The following is an 18,701-nucleotide window of genomic DNA, read 5'->3' as shown; positions in this document are numbered from 1 at the left end:
CTATACAATGTGTCCTTTTTTAATATTTTTATTGAGCTAGGCTCATGGCTTTGTAAAAATTCTGTTTGTAGTTAAGCACAAAGTTACACAATGGGCTATCTATACTCTGCCCACCACGGGCATCGAAACTCGGTTTCTAGCGTTGTAAATCCGCAGACATACCGCTGTGCCACTGGGGAACATTGTAAAAATTTAACGTTTACATGAAGGTCAGAAACTGTTTTCTACTGCAGTATACTACATACGCCCATTGAACTGGAATAACAAAATCATCACATTCAAGAACACTCTTATCCAGCAGAAAATAAAAAAGTATCCCTAATACACTGTATGTTAAGGAAATGTCAAATAAAGCCAGCAAAGAAATGAAGCAAAAATAACTCAACAAATAAAACAGAATCTCGTTCACAATAATAACGTTCAACTCAACTGGCGATTTTAAGTTGTAATATAATATTTAATTAACTGTTGAAACAGCGAGCAGGATTTCTTTGTATCTGCACAAGACAGGGAAAAGAATTAGAATAATAAAATGTCACCCTGACATGTGACAACGAATGTCCTAGTATGATAACCCACAACCCTAGATTACGTACATCAGCACCTAACACTCCAATATTAAGCTCATATCCGAACTTGAAGAAAAGGGATCCTTACATTTCCTTTACATCAGGATTACTAAAGAAGATAAACTTTTTTCTGCTTCTGTTTATCGTAAAAATACTTGTACGGATCTTTGCGCTAATTACAAAAAACTTCTTCAAAAGTTTGATGTCATTTCAATGTTAAACAATTTTTAATCTATGCTATAATTACTCTACACAAAGAAATTAGACTTCTGCACAAACAACTGTTAAACAGTAGCTATCCGAATGACGTTCTACCAAACATAACTCGCAATTAAAAAAAAGAAAAAATTCAGCCAATCACTATTTTGCCCACCGTCCTCAACTTTCTCTTATTTATCTGCCTTCCTTTTATAGACTCACATACATGGCAAATTAATAAAACAACTCTAATTTTTGATTTAAAAAAAAAAAAACGTAATATCTTCAGTTTCAGCTCAAACTAAGACATAGACCTAGCCTCCCAAATACATATTTTATTACAAAGATTTGTGGTTCGTGTAGTGAATGTATGATCACATACATTGACAAAACAAATCGCCACTTAAAGTCTGTTGAACATTAAGGAGCATTCAATAGGACCGGCTGTCCATTACTTAAATCCAGCCACTTAACTAATCGTTCACATGCTAAAACCACAGGCCACATTTCATATAACAACTTATTTATCGCTATTACCAGATCTTTATACATCCAACTTCGTACAAATACCACTTCCGACCCCCTAACCTGGACTCCATCCGCAAAAAGTGACGCTTTTCATTTGGTGGGACATCAAAGGATAAATTCATTTCGAACTCCTCATCAACAGCGTGATTGACGAGTGAAGGGCGTTTCTGATGAAGGGCTTGATTTAAACGTTCCAGTTGCTGACTATAGATCTCTGCATTGACAGTTGAAAGGTGTTCTTCTTCTCCACGACACTGCACGTCCACACATGGCACGTTTGACGCAATACAAGATTATGGAGTTGGGTTGGGAAGCCCTCCCCCACCTACCATATTTTACAGATATGGCACCATCAAATTACCACCTTTTTCGTTCGCTGCAATACCATCTTAATGGGAAAACGTATGCAAATGTGGAAGGTGTTAAAGAGGATATTGACATACTTTTTGCTTCAAAGCCAAGTGAGTTCTTTAATTAGGGCATTAACAACTTGACTGTAAGATGGAAAAGCACCATCGATAAGAATGGAGACTATTTAATTTAATAAATGTTTTGTTTTGATATGTAAGTTGTTCAGGTTTTTTTCATCTAAAAAAAGCGACATTAATTTCTTGACGACCCAATAGTTTTAAACGTCAAAATGTTTTAAATTTAATCAAAACATCTTTGCATAAAGCTTTGAAATAATTATTTACCTTTACACCAAGCAACAGAATTAGTTCGTGCTTCTTATCATGTTGTGAACGGAAGAATAGTGTGTATTTTTTATAGATTACTGTTTTTGCTACAAATGAGTCACATTGTAATTTTAATGATGAAATCTGTAATTACATTTATTGAGTCAGCATCGATTGAAAGACAGCACCAACAATGGCTACACAAAATAAATATTTTCTTTTAAAATACTAGTCCAGGAAATGAACACTGTTATAAGTTTTAATTTCTCAAATGTATGTGTTTTTAAAATGTTCCTTTTGTGTAGTGTTTTAGCATCCTGCAGGCTATTGTTTTCGAAGAAACAATCGCTAACTTATTCTTTTTCTTAACTTATTCTAACTTATCAAAGTTTAACTCTTTAACTCAAAAGTTATATTTGCAACCATGTTAATATTAAACTCAAGAGCAGAACAGGAATTTCAACCAGTGTTACTCTTCTTTTATACAGTTCTGTATAGTAACTGTACAAGTGTTAACTCTGAAGGTTACCATAAACATATTTTTACAGAATTACATATTATACAATTTTGGTATCCAAAGTTTTTCTTTAAGAGTTACTTTAGAATCCTATTAATAAGATAAATGAAATTACGATCTGCTTCATAAAGAGTTATAAAGATTCAAATACTTTCTAAAAATGAATTATGTTCCCTGCTTTATTACTGACATAATTATAACTGAACGTAGTTACAACCCTTCGAATTCCTCTCTTTGATGTTCCAAAAAAGTGGAACACACTATTGTTATCGTATACTAGCGAATACATGGTAAAATTTAAAATCAAATTAATAAAATTAGTTGGACATATTAGTTATCTACAAATACAACTAAGAAATAATTTAAAGCAAATTATTATAATAAAATATTTGTTTCAAAATCTAGACAACGTACTGAAAGGTAAGCATCCATTGGTTGTTTATAATTTACATCTTCGTGGTACAATGTGGCATATATATGTGGTTCACAGTTAGGTGTCTCTCTACACGTACCAAACAACACCTACCATCAAATTTTAAGGATACATCGCGCTACAGTAGTTGCACGATTGGTGTCTGATATTTTCAATACAGCTTAAAATTAACAACCAGGATAACAGAACGTCTGCTACTAACTCATCTCAAGACTAGTCTGGACCAACTGTTCTGTTATTATTATAGAGGTAACAAAACATGTTTCAAAATCACATTACAACTACTCCAACTGATAACAAAAATTGTGTAGCATAACACTATAAAACCCAGAAAGTTTTAAATATTACAACATTTAACGTTATGACTAACTTTGGAACAACTCTTCCAAAATATTAAATGAATGGAACGAGCCTTCCTACAAATAAAATGGATCCGTTTGGAAATACTTATATCTGTTCAAACAATGATATTGTAAAAGACGAAAACACGCCATAAAATCTTCTATTAAAAACTGAAGACAGAAGAATGAATAATAAAGAAGATAAATACCATTATCAAACAGAGATAAAAAATAGAGACTAATCAAACATCTGTTTTCTCATCTATTCGTAAGTTTATCTCGAATTCAATTTTTATAACTCTGGTGAACATATGGTATATACCCATTTAGAAGCAGGTGTTATTTTAATTTTACCTTTCATTGAGGCTTTCTATTTATGTAGAAATTAGTGTTGATTAAATCTGTAAATTCCAACACTGTCGACATCTAATGGTTGGGCTCCTTATTTAAATAGAATACTTGTATACTTTAATTTTTTCATGTTTGCAAGTATTAGATACGTTCTTCCAGAAAGATCTAATAAATTATCTTGACATGGTAGCTTTTTCTAAATCGTTTTTATCGTCACAAAAAGGCCACATCTTGCCTGAATTTAGAAAAATAATCTAAACGGTAGAATATATAAAGAGGACTTTACTCCACCTTCAGTCCATTTCTCTTTGATTCTCATATTTTTCAAGTGATTTCTGTTTGACAATAGAATTTATATGTTGTGCTATTATTTTTATTACGAACACAACCTAGTATCATTATTATTTTTTCTACTTCTTGCTCGTTATTATTATTTTTATTTTAAACAACTTGCAAGTACAATATTTTACTTTCTAATTTCCATTATCAACTTATTAAGAATTAATTGACAGTTTACTGGTAAAAGCCACTCGTTATTTATGTGTTGGAATAACCACTTTCACTCAATTTTCAACTTTATCAACAGATTATTTTTCTTCAAGCAAACAATCGTCAGATTATAAAAATATTAAAGAACAAAACTGAACAAGAGATTAGATGCATCAGAATGGATATTCCCTTCCTACTGACTAGATGTATCGGTTTGGTAACTTTCTTCAGAATCAACATATCAGCTTGAATATTTACTTCCTATTGACGAAACGTGTCGGCTTAGAAACAGTGTAGGACTTTTTTCTTAACTAATCAAATGTGAGCAATCAAGAACTGCTTTGTTAAAAAAACAACAACTCTCAATTACTATGGATAAGTCGAAACGCAATGTGATTGAACTTTGTTTAATACTCAGTATTCGAAATAATTATTTACCATTTTCTCCGGGAAGATAACTTTTCTTTTTTGTTTTCTTAAGCTCGTCACACACGGGGCTTAGAGGATGGAATACAGAATTCCACTGGTCAGGAGCATAGTGCCAATGTTTGGAAATAAGAACCAGAGTTCGATTTGTGTGATAGGCCTTCACAAAACACCAGAGGACATCATGAATACCAGAAGCAAAACCAGAGGGATTAGTTAGATTGCAAATCAGTGTTTGCTTCATCTTGCACGTCTGTGGATTCTATGTAACAAGATACAATAATATACATTAACACACACGTGTATACATCCGTTGAAAGCATTTAAATAGCAGTGTAAACAAAGAATGGTTTTAAACGTGCAACTGTCGTAAGTTTTTTTATAATTAAAACTAAGCTTTCTGATATAATATTGGATAACAGCAAATCCTCTTTAAGAAAGTTCCTTTTGTTAATGTTAATTGTTTTCCCCAATATGTATATGTTGCGAAATCTTTAACCATTATATGGATGAATTGAAAGTAATAAAACCATTCGTAGAAATTTACAATATATAATTCAAATAATTAATGTAAGATAGGAAATTTGAATTATGTTCAATATGATACGGACCAGGGAATTATTATGCTTCATTGTCAAATACCTTATTAAAAGTATGTTGTAAAAAGAAAAACTTTTTCTATTGACTTCCTCATTATTTATTATATACATTGCAGGTTAACAGCTCATTCCCCAATGATAATGATTTTTAACATTTTTATTTTCAAAGTGCAAAATGTAATGACAAATGTTTTCCATCAATTAAACTGTACCAAAGAATTAAAGGTCTAATGTAGGATCTTAACGATGAGAAGGAAAAAACAAAACACGTTATAGAGTAATGTAAGTTACGTCCTTATTTTTATGCATATTAAGCACCTGATGATCCGTCATTTGAGTTGAAAGGCAAATGACTGGTTAATCAGCACCGGATTGCAAATGAATATTTGTTAGAGATGCTTTTATATTTTTATGCTTCATGACGTTTCATTTCAATATGGAGTATACTCATTATTTACCAAGCTGAAGCAACTTGGTATCATATTGCATGCTTGAAATCAGCGTATTAGTACTTTTCAGGGGTATCCTCAACAGTTCCACAGAAAGAGCCGTTTCCAGGACATCTTTAGTGTTTGGAGTAACTTGACGAAGTTCAACGTGACATCCAAAAGTACTTCATATATGGTCTATGGTCTAGAAGTCGAAAGATTATACAGGTTGCTCTGTTTGGTAAAACACCTGTTTTTCAAGGAATATGTTTATCAGTTTAGCATCGTGAGGAGATGGATATTATGTTGAACTAAATGGTAGTTGTACCAGCATAGAAGCGTTATAAGATGTAATCATTTAATCATTGGTGCCATTCTGCACAATGTAGCATTCAATATGTCCACCAGTGCTTATTCTTCCCATGTTCTACTTGTACACTTGCGCCACTGTAATATGGTTACACACCAGTGTGAAAATTGGATTATATATGGTTTTAGGTTCTTTCTAAATGAAAAAATGTTTGTTATTCGTCTGCAGCATGAAGCATGACTCTCATGAAAAAAAACATCTTGTTTCAAATTTCGTTGATGCACTTGACATATTCGTGGCATTTTGTGCCTTGCTGTGAACAAAATGCATCCTAGGGGGGAATGAAAGCTGAGAAGCAGAGCAGACTGGTGAAGTATCTTTCTAGCTGTCTGTACATTGACATACTGTCTAGAAACGGCTGTGAACATTTGATCCAGTCTCGGAGCAGGCATCCTAAGATTGAACCGAGCCAGAATCAACTGATATCATTTGTCTAATTTATTTGTGATCTGCGTTACAAAAAGTTAATCACACTTAATAAAAACAATTTGCATATGTCACAGGTTAAATGTCAACAATAATGTATTTTGGTTCACGGCAAATTTTCTACCATCGACCATACAATGCTGCAGCGGTAAATTATAGCTAGGAGACATAAAAAGCCCTTTAAAAGAAAAATATTGATATACCGAGATTGTTAAAGATGCAAAGACAAACCATAAAGCATTTGGAAGCTTTCATTGTTCTTCATAAAGCAGAAATATTCGCACAGTTGTTTCAATTTGGAGAAACACCTTCACCCGTTATAAAAAACTTTGTCCCAAACTGGCATTGAAACGAGGCTGGATATATCTTCTGGTATTATGAACAAGGTAACGTTTGTGACCTAGGATTAACTTCGCTTGTTACAATAAAAACTGCAGTGTTAGGAAAAAGTATTTAATCATGGCAATCAGACAGAGCGCGATTGATGGTGGATGAAGTAGTATAAAAGGCAGCATGGGACATGGAATACCGTTGTATTTTCTTAAATTACGACTAATCCACAATATCCAGGTGTTTCAGTATCATTGGTTTGAAAGCGGTTCTCCATTTTTCTAAGAACACTTTGAGATACTTGTATCTAATACACAACAGCTTGCTGTGATTGGCTGGCTTCCATCTGACCGATGTGTCTCCACATGAATGAAACATTCGGATATTTTCTTTCAGATAAAGCGAGGACAACGTATAGCATTTAAACTCTGTGATTTACTTCAAAGTACTAACAGTATCATGGACGTGTGAGACCATTATATATATATATAGCATAGGCTGAATGGGCATTCATTTGGATTTCATGTATAACTAGGTACCTAAATTACTTCACAAAAGAGGAATGATTGAAGTGTTTCTTGTCATAGCTATAATATTAAACATTGTGATTGTGTTGTGAAGCTTAGATAAAGTACTCCTATATTTAAACCAATACCTGTAGAACATGAATTCTTTTCTGCACCAAATCTGATAATTCTTTCATCTCGTTTTCCCGCCAGATTTCACGTTTGTCTGAATCACCCATTTTATTTACTTCCGACAAAATCACCCTATACATAAAAGAAGTAACTACATATCTTTCTTTAGCTTTAAATCTGTGAAGTATTCATATAAAAAATAGGTTAGAAAATATAGACATGCTTCTGTAAAAAACATATAAAAAAATCCAGTAATATGTTTTCTTCTTAAAATATCATTTTTTAGTTTTATTTATTTATTATTAGGACCTGACATGGTTTGATGGTTAAGGCTCTCGACTCGCAATCTGAGGATCGCGGGATCGAAACTCCTTTTCGAACATGTTCTGACTTTCATCCTAAGGCATTATAATGTGAGAGTCAATCCGACTATTCGTTAACAAAATAGTAGCCCAATATTTGCCTTCTTTCTACTCGACAATTTAAAGTTAGGAACGGTGGTAGATAAACTATGTAGACGTGAAATAAATAAACAAATACAATTATCTATTTATTATTTTTATTCTCGTTTTCCATGAAGGTTTTATCAGTTTTCACTAAACTATTTTGATGTTTCTGTTTTCTTGTATTTTCGGCCAAAGTTACACGAGGGCTATCTGCACATAGCTGTTTCTAACTTTCAACTGATAGAATAGACAAAAGGCAGTTTGTCAACAACATCCACTGCTCTTTGTCTAATCAAATAGTTGGATTTGACTGTCATTCTTACAACACAAAGACGTGATCCATTAACCTTTGAATCCACAGTCTGGGCACGCTAACTACTAGAACACACCAGGTTTGTTTCTCTTTATATAATTAAAATGAATTATTAATATTAAACTGAAAATATTACAGGATATTATTGTATCAAATGCAGTCTGTCCATTTGGGTTATTAAAATCAGTTGACTACATTTCTTTAAAGTTGTTTTCTCATCGGTTACAAATGTATAATTATGTATTTTAGCCCCCCCCCCCCAGTGACACAGTAGTTAGTCTGCGGATTTATGAAGCTGGAAACCAGATTTCAATACCAGTGGTGGGCACAGCATTGATAGTCCATTGTGTTTAACTACAAACAAACAAAAGGATATTGGATTTTCCATTAAAAGTTTCTAACAGATGTGCACCTTCTTTTGATTTAGTGTCCATAATTTCAGGCATGGCACGGCTTGATGGTTAAAACGCTTGACTCACAATCTACGGGTCGCGGGTTCAAATCCCCTTCACCGAACATGCTCGCTCATTCAGCCGTGGGAGTGTTATAATGTGACTGTCAATACCATTATTCGTTGGTAAAAGAGTAGCCCATGAGTTGGTGGTGGGTGTTGTTGACTAGCTGCCTTCCCTCTTGTCTGTCATTGCTAAATTAGGAACGGATAACGCAAATAGCCCTTGTGTATCTTTGCACAAAATTCAAACAAAATCATAATCTCAACAAATTTTTTACTTTCTCTAGTGGCCCGCGGTATGCTTGTGAGTTTATAACAACAAATATTTGGGTTAGATACCCGTTATGAGCACAGTGCAGATATTTTATTGTGTATAGCATTCTTTTAGCTCTTTGAGGTGCAGCCATAACCTGGTCGTTATTGTGCTGGGTTGCATATCGAAAGTTCCGATATGCCACTAAATGCGCTCCGTAATTTCAGCTGTATAACTGTGAGAGTTATTTCGTTAAAAGCCTACTCACCTAACGTTGATTAACTTTTCGTGACCAACTAGCAGTTTTAATCAAATATCTCATTACTTTGTAAAATATATAAAACGTCCAATCTTAGAGATCTTATGGTTATTTCTTTTTTTTTATCAGTATAAGTTTTTTATTTTGAGTATATTTTGATACTAAAAATATATATATATATTATTATTATTTTTTACATTAGTGTAAATATGCATGTTTTGAACTCAAAACAGCATATAACACCTTGTTACATTCAAATATACTCAAACATCAAAAAAGTAATGACCCTCCAAAACACTGCATCGAAAATTTACTTAATGCTTTATTCATGCCTTATACTGACTTACAATCGATATAAATATCATAGATTCAAAGAAAATTGTGCAATTAATAGATTTTCAAAAAAGTCGGTCAAAACACAAAAAGATGCCTTTTCTCACGACTGTGTTGTTAAAAAGTTTACCAAACTATATATTTTTAATTTAATTGAGATTATTTATAATATGTGTTGAAACACAATTAAAGAACGTAAGGTGACTATAAAGAAAATTGTACATTTTAATTGATTATGTACTAAAATATTAATAATCATAAGTTTTATTCTGGAAAGTTTGGAAATTTTATTGTACTGCATACCTAAATCGCTTTTCTCGCAAACTAGTAACGCTTTTATTTATTTCTGTCTCTTCTTTTTTCTCAACTAGAAAATTGAGGTTTTAATAAAATGCGAGACAGGATAATTGAATGCTGTCAGTAAATCCGATACCAAAAGTAACTTAGCTTAGGAATAAACTCTATGTACTGACTGGGACTGGTGGAATGTATATTAAACACCTTACATCTGTGACAATCTGTTATACCCCCCGTACATCATATACAAACTTTCCTGAGCAAAACTTATGTGTGCCTCTGATGAAACTGTATCTCTTAGGAAAAATGGTTTTCAAGATATAATCATTTTAAAAATGGAGGTTTCTTTATAATCATCTCTCATTTAAGATCAGCTTATTAAAACAATTTCATCTCGTAAATTCATAGAAAATTTAATGTTAGTTCCAATTCAATGATATAATTGCTGCTGTCACTTTGACTTTGAAACATGAAATATCCAAGATGTCTTGGACGCTCTACCTGAATTTGTCATATAAAATACTAATGTTATCTGTGCTCTGCACACCGCGTAGAATTGAACCCCAGACTGTAGCGTTACTTACTGTTGACTTGTAAACGAATAAAACTTCCACATAGATATGTCTTTACATGTAAAACGTTACGACTGTGTCTTGTTTAAACAGAATCCTATTTCACATTAATCATAAACTTGTAAACAATAAAACTTCCACATATATATGTCTTCGTTTTTAAACAAGACACAGTCGTAACGTTTTACATGTATGATTAATGTGAAATAGGATTCTGAAACTGGTAAACAAATAAAACTTCCACATATATATGTCGTTCCCCTTTTATATGCATTTCAAGGAACGTTGATGCATGGCGCGATGTCCTTCCTGTGTGTAACATTGTTACTGAAATCTGTGCTCAGGGTCGCCTAGTTCCTGAAGTCTCAACCATTCATTGCATTGTTAACTGTCCAACAGAGTTTACTAGTTTTGCATCACTTGACAAAGTAACAAAGCTTGCGTCAATACAAGATGGATATATATATATATATAGCTTTCTGTTATTAATGTTTATTATCTTGCTAAACTAAAATGATATGATTTTTTTCTTTTTTTTTTGGAATTAAGCACAAAGCTACACAATGGACTATTTGTGCTGTGCCCAGCGTGAATATCGAAACCCGATTTTTAGCATTATAAACCCTCACACTTACCGCTGAATTAAGTTGCTTAAGTTGCTCTTTCACTGCTGCGTTTAATGGTAAATAACTCTCTCAGTGTCAGATTTATATTTTAATACCCATAGAAACACACGTAGTGTTATACAATTATTCTTACTTTATTTGTCTTATCAACACTACCTTTCTTTTAGGGATAACTACCTGAAATATTTCAAAGCTGATTATGTTCTCAGAATGTAATAAAATTTAGTAAAATAGCTATTCGTTATTTATTTCGAAAACTAATATACAACATTTATGGGTTGTTTTTTTTTCATATCCATTTCTCAGGACATTTATATATTACTAGACCACCGTGACCCGTTAAGTCAACCACTATTCAGAGGTTATGAAGAATTCAAGCTAATTTCAATATTGCACCGAAATGAACGTTTATTTTGAGATAATTTAATTAAATATTTCAATCCATTCGTGTTATTCATAATTCAAGAAAAGATATTTGATTGTTGATCGGGAGTAAAAGGAAATACCATTTCAGTTTTCAAAAAAGGTGAAGTAAGAAGTTTCGTAAAGAGCGCGAACGGTGGTGTGAATGATTTTTTGACTGAGAAAATAAGCAAACAAACAAACAATCTCAGAGTTTTAGTAGTATATAGATAGATTCTTCATGATCTTGTTTTTGTTAGCATACGCCTTTTAATGAAGATGGGAACATTGACAGGGAAATAATATAACAGCCAATGCTCAGCAAAAGGTTTTCGTTTATAAAATTTTGTTGTTGTTCTCGACTTGATTTTTATTTTATTACTTCGTCTCCATAGTTACTCTTTGCAAATAGTCTTTAATATTGTAGGTCCATTTTATTGTTGTTCTTTCTACTCGCCGTTATAACACATTTTCATCTCATCATTTAATTTCTGCTGTGCATATATTGTTGTATAAACAAAGTTTTATAATATTTTAATGTACAAAAAGTGCCCCGAAAAATGGAGCTAACTCGGTAATCCGTGGTCCGTTTCTATTCTCATTTTATTACAAATATGGTGCTATTGTGCGTCGTTTTTGCCATATTTAATTACAGACAAGCACACACACAAACAATCTCAGAGTTTTAGTAGTATATATAGATTACATTTTTTTCTAGTCTATATAGTGTGACCGGTATATGTGCCCAAGACGGTGAACGTGTTAGATTGATTAGCTAAGGTAGTAAGTGAAAACCTCGTCAACAATACATAAATACAATAAAATGTAATTGATATACTGTTATTCGTTATTTTTTGCGGGCCAATAAAGAATGGTGTGATTATAATTATTAACATTCTTATGTTGATGGGATTTCACACCTATTACTCATTAATATTCCATACTGTTTATCACACATAAATACACATACTTAAGAAGAAGAGATACGCCATATAATAAAATGGTTGAAATGTCGTTGTGCCACTAAAAGTTAAAAAAAACACGCTCTACCACTTATTTACTGATAGGTATTATACTAAAACTAGGTTAGCAGAGATAGATTATGCAATGAGAATTGACGAACGGGAGAATACGGGCATTATAATCAGACTGTGAACATCCGCCAGGTACAGCAGAATATTGTTTGTTATGAATTCCGCGCAAAGCTACACGAGGGCTATCTGCGCTAGCCTTCCCTAATTTAGCAGTGTAAGACTAGAAGGAAGGCAGCTAGTCATCACCACCTCCTCGCCAACTGTTGGGCTACTCTTTTACCAACGAATAGTAGGATTGACCGTCACATTATAACGCACCCACGGCTGAAAGGGCGAGCATGCTTGGTAACGGGGATTCGAACCCGCGACCCGCAGAGGGCGAATCGAGCGCCCTAACCACCTGGCCATGCCGAGCCACAGCAGAATATGAGCATAATATTCAGATTTCATCATCTTCATATAATGCTCGTATGCTGCTGCTGTTTTATGGTAGAAGTCATTATCTGAATATTAAGCTTACATTCCTGCATTTCGTAACACATGTTCATTAATTGTACGAAATGGAAGAATATGAGCATTATATTTATATGATGAACATTTCAATAAATTGTAATATCTTTTATGAAAGCGTTTGTTATCAAATCGTATTATTTACTTTCTGTCATTGTTAGCATATAAAAAAGTCCTTAAAGCAATTATATCCTTGTCAGCAAATTAGAACATTCTAGAAGCTTTAGTGTTCGTAAAGATTTTATCGACTTAAGCTATATTTTTTTTTGTAATTTTCTCTCAAGTTTGTCAATATACATACAAAGCTAGTGATGAAACTAATTTTTTGATACCGAAAAATCTAACTATGACAGTTCCATCGGTAATTTTTTGAAGACTTCAGTTTTATCACCTTAAAATACTAGGCAAATGCAGTTCACAGAAAATGTATACCACTTCATTCCTGTATATTGAGTAATACTAGTAATATGACACCATCATTACCATCACAATAAATGTTTGGCATCATCCTGAAAATTATAACAAGTATTTATACATTATCCAATGGAGGGTGAATGCCTTATTAGTATTATGAAATCATCTTGACCTAAACGACAAATGAGTGACATCATCTTTTGCTAGATGAGTAAAGCAACCAATGACTGTTGAACCAATTGATTGACAACTTCTGCAAGCTGAGTAAAATCACTACGTATGATCCCCTCGAGACAAGAAATGTTGACGTCAACCATTTGCAAACTGCAGAATGTCATCAGTAATGATATATGCCTCACCTTTACGATAAATGTTAGGCATAATCCCTTGCTAGCTGAGTAACGTTGCCAATATGACATCACCACAACCTCATATGTTGGAGGTTAGTTTGTTCGTTATGAATTTCGCGCAAAGCTACACGAGGGCTATCTGCGCTAGCCGTCCCTAATTTAGAAGTGTAAGACTAGAGAGAAGGCAGCTAGTCATCACCACTCACCGCTAACTCTTGGGTTACTCTTTTATCAACGAATAGTGGGATTGACTGTCACATTATAATGCCCTCACGGCTGAAAGGGCGAGCATATTTGATGTGACAGAGATTCGAACCCGCGAATCGCAGATTATGAGTCGAGTGCCCTAACCACATGGCCATGCCGGGCCATGTTGGAAGTTATTCTCTTACGACTGAGTATTTCAGTAAGTAGATATCACTCTGATATTTACGAAAATCTTAAGTATTATAACCTGCAGGCTAAGTAGTATCACCAATAATACTAACTTGACTTCACCTCTGCAGGTTAAGTGTGATTACAAAACCTGTACGGGATAAACATTGCCCTGTTTTCTTCTGCTCATGACCAGAAATGCGTAAGAAAATAAAAACTACATTATAAGACGAAGATTTTTAACATCTAAAATCAACAAACGTTCACTAAACTAAAGTCGTTTTGCATTACATGAAAATATTAAAATCTTAGATTCACTTTAAAATAAATAAATATTTTTCAAGAATACAAAGTGTAATAACAATAAAACCACAACTATCTTATGTACACTTACCGCCGAAAATCTCCCATGTTATCCATCATCTTCCTGATGAGGTCCTTGGCTATCACGTTAGATATCCGTTTTTGGAGAGCTTCGGTTCGGCTTATAAAATAATACCACAGTTCATTCACAGTAAAGATAGCGTGTCTTCTGGAGCTTTCTGACTGAAGACTTGGGACAACTACCTTGTCTGAGGCAACTCTGATTTGATTTTCTTTCGGTATTAAACAAATTTAAAAAGTATGAAGAATTTTTAAATAAGAAAAAAGTGTACTATTAGCTGAGATAGGCGGATAGATTTTTATCGTATTATCTATCTAATAATATCATTTGAAGTTGACTATTTTACATGATAAACATTCATCATATGAATATAAGATATTTTTAAGAGTTTGTCTTAAATATTTTAAGCACCTACGAACTAACTGTTCTTATGAGAACGTTATAGTAAATTATACATCATAAATGGTTTAAGAAACACTCCACTGTTAGATAAGGTTACCAGTGGTTACTGTACAAACATAGTGAATATGTGAACTGATGTATTACAGTAGTTTTCTGTTATGTTTTAACTGTGGGTTTAGGCGGCTGAATGGCTAATGACCGAATGAGATTTCGTACTACTTTCTACGTTCTGAAAATACATATATAATAGGATAGTCTCTTTTATGGCTTACCTCTCTTTTAGACCGAAAAACATTTTACTTTTTATAGCTGCTATTAACGTTATTCTTATCATACCATTAAAGCTGATTCGAAATTTACTTACAACGTAGTATATACAAACAGACATTGTATGTTACTGTCTACATATAAGTTCAGTACTGTAAATAGAGGTAACTGCACTTCATAAGAACGATAATTTAAGTACCATTGTTCTTCCAAGACCACGTTTGTAAAAACAAATACACAGTTAAATGACCTCGGTAAGAGTGTCCGAGAAGAGGATAATATGAACTACGCTTATATTCTTCACGGTTCCTATAAACACTGCTGGAGACTAAGTGGAGTGACTTGATGCAGATGTAGCTGTCGAAAACTGTACGAGTAGTATCTTGTATATGACAAGTGGAAAACTAACTGTCGAAAACTGTACGAGTAGTATCTTGTATTTGACAAATGGAAAACTAACTGTCGAAAACAGAGTAGTCTCTTGTATATGACAAATGGAAAACTAACTGTCGAAAACAGAGTAGTATCTTGTATATGACAAATGGAAAACTAACTGTCGAAAACAGAGTAGTATCTTGTATATGACAAATGGAAAACTAACTGTCGAAAACAGAGTAGTATCTTGTATATGACAAATGGAAAACTAACTGTCGAAAACAGAGTAGTATCTTGTATATGACAAATGGAAAACTAACTGTCGAAAACAGAGTAGTATCTTGTATTTGACAAATGGAAAACTAACTGTCGAAAACAGAGTAGAATCTTGCATTTGACAAATGGAAACTAACTGTCGAAAACAGAGTAGTATCTTGTATAATTACACAGGCCTGCGATTTGATGTTTTCAAGTAATTCCTGTACGCTGAATCTGAAAATGGTATCCATTTTTCTCTAACAAGAGGCCACATTTTGTTATAATTAAAATGTTGACAACCACTGGCTATAGATTTCTCTAGACCAATCGCTACGTGAGACTCTTATCGATCATTTTAGAACCCACGAGAAACACACTGATAGTATATAAACGCATGACGGCATGTGATGGAATAAGACTAAGACTTTTTATCGTTACCACAGATCGTGGATACCACTCTGGCTGCACCCAACAGATGTTGTTTTTTTTTATAATATGATTAGAATCTGATTATGTTAAGATACAGAAATTTATTTTCAATATAAAACTTTCAACTAATGTATATTTCTACGGAATGAACAGTGTTGAACATTTCACTGATAAAGATAACAGAAGAACAATCAACAAAAGTAAACAAAATAAAAATTACCGTTATCCAGAAGGTACTTGTTGATAGAACATTTTCTGAAAACATTAAATAAATTTGGGGTTAATAAAATGATATATTTTGCATAATATAGCATTCAGGTATTGTGAATATAGTAGACAACGTTTATTTTAGAATTTAAGAAATCAATAAATTGTAGAAATAATGAGATTTAAAAAGTAATTGTAAGTAATAATAATAATAGTTTACTTTGTTTGTAAATAATAATAGTTTACTTTGTGATTAATAATAGTTTACTTTGTTTGTAAATAATAATAGTTTACTTTGTAAATAATAATAGTTTACTTTGTTTGTAAATAATAATAGTATACTTTGTTTATAAATAATAATAGTTTACTTTGTTTGTAAATAAGAATATTTTACTTTGTTTGTAAATGATAATAGTTTACTTTGTTTTTAAATAATAATAGTTTACTTTGTTTTTAAGAAGTTTTAAAGGTTTCTTACCCGAAGAAATTTCCGAAATCTTCTTCAGTCGTTTGTTTGAAATGATAGAAAGATGAAAAATTATCTTTTCGTACATAAAATACGGTTATGATGAATACTAATGCTATGTCGACAGCAACAATTCCAACAATAAAACGTTTCTTTTCCATAATTTGAAAGAGCGGACAAATAGGTATGTGATTCTGGTGAAGTATATTTACTATGAGATTAGCTCGTAATAAACTTCTATGAACTCCTAGCAAACTTTTATAAAACTCTGTAATAAAAAAAAGGTAAAATGTAACAAATGGTAGCCAATCCTGTCATTAACATATACGTTGCAGGAGCAAATTACAAAACTTAATGTTGTAACGATTCAGTATATTTTATGAACAATGAAATATATTCATTTAAGTTTGACAAAAACTAAACATAATATACCAATATGTTGAAAGCCAAACAAACGTACACTTCACATATTAAGCGTGACTCAATATATTTATAAGTTACAAAGAGTGAGGACATTAGAATTATGTTGAAAAGACTTAAAGTATTGTCCAATATTAAACCATTATCCGTGTTTATTTGTCCGGGAACTCCTCTCACAGTTTTGGATCTAGTAGGACCATACTTGGCACGCGGACTCAGAGTAATCCGGGGATGTCTCTATTCTTGTGGCGTAGCATCCCTACCAATATGGGATGAAAGTCCGGAAGGTCAACCAAGCATGATTTTGAAGGTCACTTACCCAAATATGATATCAGGTTCTGTGCTCCTGTCCCCTCTCAGGATCCTGTGGGCACCATGTTTTAAATGTGTTCGTACCCTTACCCTCAAGCTAGCGGGATTAAACTTACCATACGTGCGGGCGAGTGTCCTAACGATATTTTTAGAGCTTGATCGGTACACTGAGGCCACAGTGAGATATGATGGGGCATATGAAAATCAGTAACGGAGCTCGGGTATTTTATATTATTCAGATACAAATACTTATTGTTATTAACACTAGGGCAGGAAGCCCATAATACATAATTTGTAGTTGCAATAGATAAAAAGGCGCAAACATGTAATACTTTTCTCTGTGGCAAATCTGAAAGCTTATAGGTCTAAAAAACAGTTTTCAATGCCTGTGGTTGGCAGAGCACAGTTAGCCTAGCGTATAGATTTGCACTTAACAACAAACAAACGTGGTGTCTGTCATTTAATTAAAATATTTGAAAACAGTTTCTGACGATTATAATAAAGGTCTTATTAATATCAAAGTCCTCTTTAATATTTATTACATTATCAAAATCAAATGATTACTGATCTTGACCGTAATTTCACACACACTATTCTCGACGAAGTTCCTCCGAACATTTCTTGGAAAACCTCACCTTGTGGATCTACCTTTCCACAGTAATTCTGTTTATATTTTCAGGTCCTAATTGCAATGCTTTACCAATTTTTCGAACTTAAGTTAATCTGTATAAAATAACGTCTGTAAGAGATTACACAGTGCACTGCAGTACTTTCAAGTCTCGACAGAAGCAAGAACAATTATTTTTCTTTAAATGTTTTAAGTTTTTTATAAGAGAATTATTAGGATTATGTTTTGAATTAAATCAGTGGTTTTAGATTGAAATTATTTCGATACAGAAAGCCTTTACTGAAGATTTAATGCGGAAATGGCTTGGATAGGTATATAATATTACTACTTACAATGTTAAAAGGAAGAAAGATTAAGTCTAAGTTGCCTCCAAAATTTCAAACTAGCGTTGAATAACATTTTCGCTGGGTTTATGATGGTGATCAGCATGGACACCTAGTATCTAAGATTTCTGACAGTGATGTTTCATCTTAATAAGTAAATGAATCTTGTTGGTGTTTAGATCAATAATTTTCACATATTTATAGTTTGCGAATATGTATCAAGAAAATGATATAATTAATCAGTAGAAATAGCACGTTTGGTTTTGACATA

General features: G+C 32.9%; 1 protein-coding gene across 1 annotated transcript in view; it reads right to left on the bottom strand.

Annotated features, from left to right (window-relative positions):
- Positions 1 to 17,662, bottom strand: part of LOC106467444 (alpha-(1,6)-fucosyltransferase-like) — a 119,036-nt gene extending 101,374 nt beyond the window's left edge. Inside the window, exons 1-5 of the mRNA XM_022396291.1 lie at positions 17,596 to 17,662; positions 16,295 to 16,329; positions 14,353 to 14,554; positions 7,338 to 7,452; positions 4,542 to 4,791 (exon numbers count right to left, since the gene is read on the bottom strand). Coding sequence (XP_022251999.1) covers positions 4,542 to 4,791; positions 7,338 to 7,452; positions 14,353 to 14,381 — 394 coding nt within the window. The 5' untranslated portion in view covers positions 14,382 to 14,554; positions 16,295 to 16,329; positions 17,596 to 17,662. The remainder of the gene's footprint in view (positions 1 to 4,541; positions 4,792 to 7,337; positions 7,453 to 14,352; positions 14,555 to 16,294; positions 16,330 to 17,595) is intronic.
- Positions 17,663 to 18,701: the final 1,039 nt, after the last annotated feature.

This window comes from Limulus polyphemus, unplaced genomic scaffold, assembly GCF_000517525.1.
Source record: "Limulus polyphemus unplaced genomic scaffold, Limulus_polyphemus-2.1.2 Scaffold80, whole genome shotgun sequence".
Classification (NCBI taxonomy): domain Eukaryota; kingdom Metazoa; phylum Arthropoda; class Merostomata; order Xiphosura; family Limulidae; genus Limulus; species Limulus polyphemus.
Note: the sequence above shows the minus strand (reverse complement) of the source record. Positions and strands in the feature narration are given on the sequence as shown.